The sequence below is a fragment of the Myotis brandtii genome, unplaced genomic scaffold (genome assembly GCF_000412655.1).
Source record: "Myotis brandtii unplaced genomic scaffold, ASM41265v1 scaffold208, whole genome shotgun sequence".
Lineage (NCBI taxonomy): Eukaryota > Metazoa > Chordata > Mammalia > Chiroptera > Vespertilionidae > Myotis > Myotis brandtii.
Window position 1 is genome coordinate 2,366,376 of NW_005357764.1, and position 6,051 is coordinate 2,372,426.

Genomic DNA, 6,051 nt, shown 5'->3' on the forward strand with positions numbered 1-6,051 from the left:
ATACTTCCCTGTGCCCATTTCACCATCTAGAGCCAAAAAATGAAGATGGACACAGTCCATACCACTCAAATCTGATGCCTGCTTGACCCTTGTGGGCCAGTGACCTTCCAACTCATTCTTTTTTTTATGCTGCTAAAAACCAGATCCAAAGAATTCCAGCCAGACCTCTCTGGTGCTTCAAATCTATCTCAGAGCCCTGGCCAATGTTTCTCAGTAGTTAGAGTGTTGGCCCGTGCACTGAAGGGTTGCAAGTTCAGTTCCTGATCAAGGGCACATGCCTGGGTTGCAGGTTCTATCCCCAACCCTGGTTGGGACACATGCCAGAGGCAATCAATGAATGTGTCTCCCTTACATTGATGTTTCTCTCTCTCTCTCTCTCTCTCTCTCTCTCTCTCTCTCTCTCTCTCCTTCCCTTCCTCCCTCCACCTTGCCCTCCCTCCCTCCATCTTGCCCTCCCTCCCGGCTTCCCTTCCACTCTCTCAAAAAAACAAAATCAATGGAAAAAATATCCTGGGGTGAGGATTAACAACAACAACAACAAAATCCTATCTCACAGCTGCTCCTGTACGTTCCCCCATAAGTCCCACAGCCACCCAGTTCACCTTCCCAAGACCCAGTGCCCACCATTGTCTGTAAGACTACCCCTCCCCCTGTGTCCCCACTTTGGTGATGAGCCCTCCCCCACCACTTCGAGTCCCATAAGCCCAAAGCCTGCGGACCCAGTGGTGAACAGTAGGAGCTATGTCCCCATCCAGGGACCTAAGTCTAGGCGGAGACCCGGAGGTGTAAGTGCAGAGTGACATGAGTCTGGTTAGGGGAAAACTGGAGGCTGTGGGACCCTGAGGGAGCTGGCGGACAGAGAAGGCTCACAGGGGAGGAGGAGGTTGATGAAAGCCAGGCAGGAGGGTAGAGGCCACGATGAGAGAGATGTGAACCATAGAGGAACCCAGAGAGGTGGTACGCATATATATGTGTGCGTGAATATGGGTGTATGTGTGTGTGTGCGTGAATATGGGGGGTTGAGTGAAATGGATGTCTGTGCTAGTGAAAATGGGTGTGTACATGCGTGTGCGTGCATGTATGTGCTTTGGGGGAGGAAGTACATAATGAATGATACAGCCCAGCAGGTCAGTAAGTCTGCAGGGGCTTGAAAGCACATTATGAAGTTGGATTTGACCCTAAAGGTAGTAGAGAGTCATTAAAGGTTTCTGTCTTTCCTGTTTATTTGTTTTTTTAAGTCATAACTCACCCGGTTAGTGTGGCTCAGTGGTTGAGCGTCAATCTATGAACCAGGAGGTCATGGCTCGATTCCTGGTCAGGGCACATGCCTAGGTTGCAAGCTCAATCCCCAATGTGGGGCATGCAGGAGGCAGCCTATCGATGGTTCTCTGTCATCATTGATGTTTCTCTCTCTCTCTCTCTCTTCATTGCTGAAATAAAAATAAAAAAGTCATAACTCAAATTCAAACTTTATAGAGGGCCAGACAAAAAAATCTCTTCCATTTCCAAATCCCTGGTCTCACTTTCCAGAGGCAATCACTACTAAAAATTACATGAGTTTCCTTCTAGAAACATTCTCTTCATAACTAAACCATAAATGTGCGTCTGTCCTTTACCTTGGCTACATGCATGGGATCCCACTGGTCATGCTGTCCCCTGGCTTTTTCACTTATTTTATTCTGGGCATCTTTCCTCTTCACTCCACACATTCTGACAGCTATGAGGGGTCCCAGTGGTTGTCCTGCATTTTCTGAACACGCTTCTTGGTTTTCTTCTCATCACCATCCATGTCCTCCTGCACCTCCGTACACCACCAGTCTGTCTTCAAGGCCGTCCCTGGAGGTGGGTGTGCTGGCCCAGATGCTATGTGCACTGAAATTGATAAATGTCCTTCCAAAAAGATTACAGCCAATTTACTTCCCCAGCAAGAGCCAGGGGAAGTAAATTGCATGGAATCGCATGGTTGGACCAACATCTTAAAAGATCACTCAGTCATTCATTCAATAAATATTTATTGGGAGCTACTAGCTTACTACTTGCTAGTCATTTTCTTGACTCTGAGGATACATCAGTACATGCAACAACCCCCTCCCCCCCCACCACCTGCCGTCATGGTAAAGCCAAGTCATAAGCAATAAACCAATGTAATATGTCGGATGGTGACAGGTACTGAGAAGAAAATTGGAGCAGGGCAAGGGAGATGCAGAGCTCCAGCCAGTGTCGGGGAGGAGGCTGTTTTATACAGGGAGCAGACCATGCAGATATCGGGCAGAAAAGCATTCCAGGCAGAGAGGACAGCCAGTGCAAAGGCCCCGGGGTAGGGGGTGTTCGAGGATCAGCCAGGCAGCCAGTATGGCCAAAGCAGCATAATCGAGGGAGTGGTATTGGGGCCAGAAAATGCAGAGTCTCACGGGCCATTATAAGAAAGTTACTTTAACTTCACATAAGGTTGAGGAGACACTTGCATGGTTCTGAGCACAGGAGGGACAGGATCTGCCTTGAGTCCTATTACGATCCCTCTGGCTGCTGTGTTGAGAATGAGCTGCTTGGGGTGAAGAAAAAAGCAGGGCTGATCCGGGGGGAGATGGTCCGGGTTAAGCTCAGGGTGGCGGCCAGAGGCTGGGTATACTTTGAAGGCAGATCCATTATGTTTTGCTGATGGATGGGATGTGGGCTGTGGAGAAAGTTAAGGGTGGCTCTAGGGATTTGGACCCGAGAAGCAGCAAGGTGGCTTCGGAGATGAGGGCAGGAAGAGCGGGCTTCAGGCTCGCTTTGGCTGCTGAGTGTGTAATGGAACCGAAATGCTCACAGACCCAGCCGCCTGCCAGATCCTCTCCCTGGCTGTCCCCCAGGTACCACACACTTGGCTTGTCCAAAACGCAACTCCTCCTTTCCCCACATCTCCTGCCCAGCACCATTGCCTGGCAACCCACCCACCCCCAGCCAGAATCCTGCGGTCCACCCCCATCAGCACCCCCTACAGCCAGCTGGTTCCTGTCAGTTTTCCCTCAGAGCTCTCAATCCTGCCGACTCCCATTCCCCAGGACCTTTCCTGTACCTCTCATCTAGACATTGCAGCTGCTCAGGTCCGCTGCAGAGAGGGGCTGGGTGAATGAATGAAGGAGTGGATAAATGAGATTGAATCAATGAATGACCAGCCTCCTCATAAGCCTTGGCCAGCCCCTCTCCTCCAGCTCCAGCCTCCACGCCATTCCAGAGCAATCTTTGAAAACACATGTTGGACTATATCCCTTCTTAGACTATAAACTATTCACAGCTCCCCAGGGCCTACACAGACATAACTGGTAGCCTACAGACATATTTTGTTTAGCCCCCAGAGTGTTGTAGTTGGTGTGTTTTTTTTTTTAATCTTGAATTAATTAGGACATTTTACATTAAAGTGCCGGATTTCCCACTTCTCACTGGTACTACCAGGATGCATTTCTCCAGAACAATACTTGGCTGGTGAAGTAGTGGTTCTCCCCTCAGACAGGGCATACACTCTCTGGTTTGCTACAGTCTTCACCACTCCCTATTGTTTTATACTTAGCCTGCTTCCCTCATTTAAATTACTACCTAGTCCCAGAGTCTGTGACCCCTGGGCTAGAGGACAAAAGCATAATTTCTAGACAGCATGGGGTGGGCTGACAAGGAAGGGTGATGGTAATGCAAGTTGAAAGTTAGACTGTGGCCAAATGGTGAAGGGCCTTGAATGCCATGTTAGGAAATCAGGGTCACCGGGGGCAGGGAAGCAGGGCAGTGATGTGGATGGGTTAGTGTTTTTAGCCCCGGCCCTCTGGGCATGAGGGGACCAGACGGGGGCAGAGAATCTGGTGAGGAGGCCTGGCTGCGAGGAGGAGGGTGAGAGAGGAGGCCCGGGTGGAGGCTCTTCTCCGCTGGGTCTCCCTGAGTCTGAGTCTACTCTCTCTGTGTTTCAGAACCCGACAGCAGCCTGGGGCTGAAGCATGGCCATGAGGGCAGGTGGACAGTGCTGAAGAACCGGCCTGGCTCCAGTGGCCTCGAAAGGACCCCAGCCCTCGAGGACCCCAGCCCACAGCCCTCTGCTGCCCACAGGATGGGAGCCTGGGGGCTGGGAGCCCGGCCATGAGGGATTACTGCTCCTCCCCACGAAAGGCCAGCCCTGAACCCCCCAAGCACACCCCTGCCCCAAGCCCAAGCATGGACTCTAGACACAGCAACCCCAGTGGAACTGGGGAAGGGGCCTCCTGCTCTGAGGATCCTGGCAGGAGTTTGGCCTGCCCATCCCTGACCTGCATCCCTCCCCAAGAGGCAGCCACGAAAGAGACAGTGGGAGCACTTGGAGCCTCGATCTCAGGGACACCAGAAGTCACCTCCTCTGGGAAGCCAGAGCATGTGTCCTCGGCGAAAACTGACCCCTCATCCTTGGAGAGCAGAAAGCCTATGTTCTTGGAGAAGCTGGACTCCACGCCTTCAAAGCAGGCAGATTCCACTGGCAGAGAAAAGGAAGATGCCGGGTCCTTGAGAAAGGCAGGTCCCATGTTCATAGGAAAGGCAGAGCCTGCCGTCTTGGGAAAGGGGGATATGGTGGCTTCTGGAAGGATGGATCCTGGAACCCCAGAAAAGGAAGATCCTGTATCCTCGGCCAAAGTGGGCCCTGCGTGCCCAAGACAGGAGGAGCCCAGGTGTTCGGGACAGAAGCTCCTTGTGTCCTCAGAAGAGGTGGGTTCTGCACCGGCGGGCGAGGCAGATCTTGTGTCCTTGGGAAGGAGAGACCCTGGGTCCGCAGGGAAGGCGGACCGCAGGTCCCTGGAATCCGCCCCGCCTGCAGCTGCAGGAAAGACAGATCCTGGCTCCTTGGCAATGCTGACTCCAAGGTCGCCGGTCAACATGGAGCCCGTGTCCCATGGAACAGTGGCTCCGGGGGCAACAGGAAGGGGCCGGCCCGTGGAGATGACAGATCCTGTATCCATGGGAAATGCGGACACGGTGTCCTCTACAGAAGAGGACCCTCGGTTCCTGGGAATGATGGCGCCCGCCTCCTCAGGAAAGGGAGCTCCCACGTCTGTGAGCATAACAGCCGGGCCTGCTGGGCAGGCGGACGCTGGCTCATTGAGCAAGGTGGGCCCAGTGCCTCTGGGGAAGGTGGATCCTGTGTCCTCGGAAAAGCCAGAGCCCCTGTCTCCCGGGCAGGCTGAACTGGCATCCGTGGGAAAGACAGGAGCTGTATCCCCAGAAAAGGAGGACTCGGCGTCTTCCCGAAAAGTGGACCCCCCTATTTCTGTGGGAAACAGAAAAACATCGCCTGCTGGGAAAGTGAACCCTGAATCTTTAGGAAAGACAGACCCTGTGCCCTCGGTCCCAGGGGACCCCACGTTCTTGGGAACAGCGGGACCCTCGTCTTCTGTAAAAACTGGGGCAGTGGCTGAGGGGACAGCAGCGCCGCTGTCCTCAGAGAGAGCAGGCCCTGTGGCCTCTGGAAAGGTGGGTCCCACCATCTCAGGGAAGGCGGACCCCGCCCTGAGCAGGGTGGACCCTGGGAGCAGGGGGGAAGCGGACTCCGCGTCTTCAGGAATGGTGGCGCCCCCAGCTCTAAGGAAAACAGCCCTGGCACCCACGGGAAAAGCCGATGCCGGCCCCGAGGGAAAGGTGGGTGCTCGGCCTCCAGAGAAGGGGAATCCTGTGAACTCCACAAAGGTGGGCCCCGGGGCCTCGGGGAACGCAGACACAAAGCGCCCTGAGCACGAGGGCCCCACTGCATCAGGAAACGCAGAGGCTGCGTCTCTGCAGAAGGAGCAGCCACTGGCCCTGGAGAGGGAGGATCCTGGAGCCTCAGGAAAGGCAGGCCCTGTTGCCTCCGGGAAGGTGGAGCCAGTGGCCCTGGGGAAGGCCGACTCTGCGCCACCCCCGGGAAGAGCAGAGCCCCCGGCCTTGGGGAATGTGCCCCCTCCGGCTCTGGAGCAGGCGGAGGCCCCCTCCGGACGCAGGAAATCAGATGGTAAAGCCTGCGGCTCAGCCACTTCTCCCTCGGTCGCGGTTGCCGGGAGCGGCGGGGGCCTCGCGCAGCCAGCG

The 6,051-nt window shown here is 54.7% G+C and overlaps 1 protein-coding gene across 1 annotated transcript in view; it reads left to right on the forward strand.

Moving 5' to 3' along the window:
* The first annotated feature begins 2,801 nt into the window (after positions 1-2,801).
* GPRIN1 (G protein regulated inducer of neurite outgrowth 1) overlaps positions 2,802-6,051 on the forward strand; it is a 4,122-nt gene continuing 872 nt past the window's right edge. Inside the window, exons 1-2 of the mRNA XM_005865610.1 lie at positions 2,802-2,852; positions 3,982-6,048. Of these exons, the coding sequence (XP_005865672.1) occupies positions 2,802-2,852; positions 3,982-6,048 (2,118 nt within the window). The remainder of the gene's footprint in view (positions 2,853-3,981; positions 6,049-6,051) is intronic.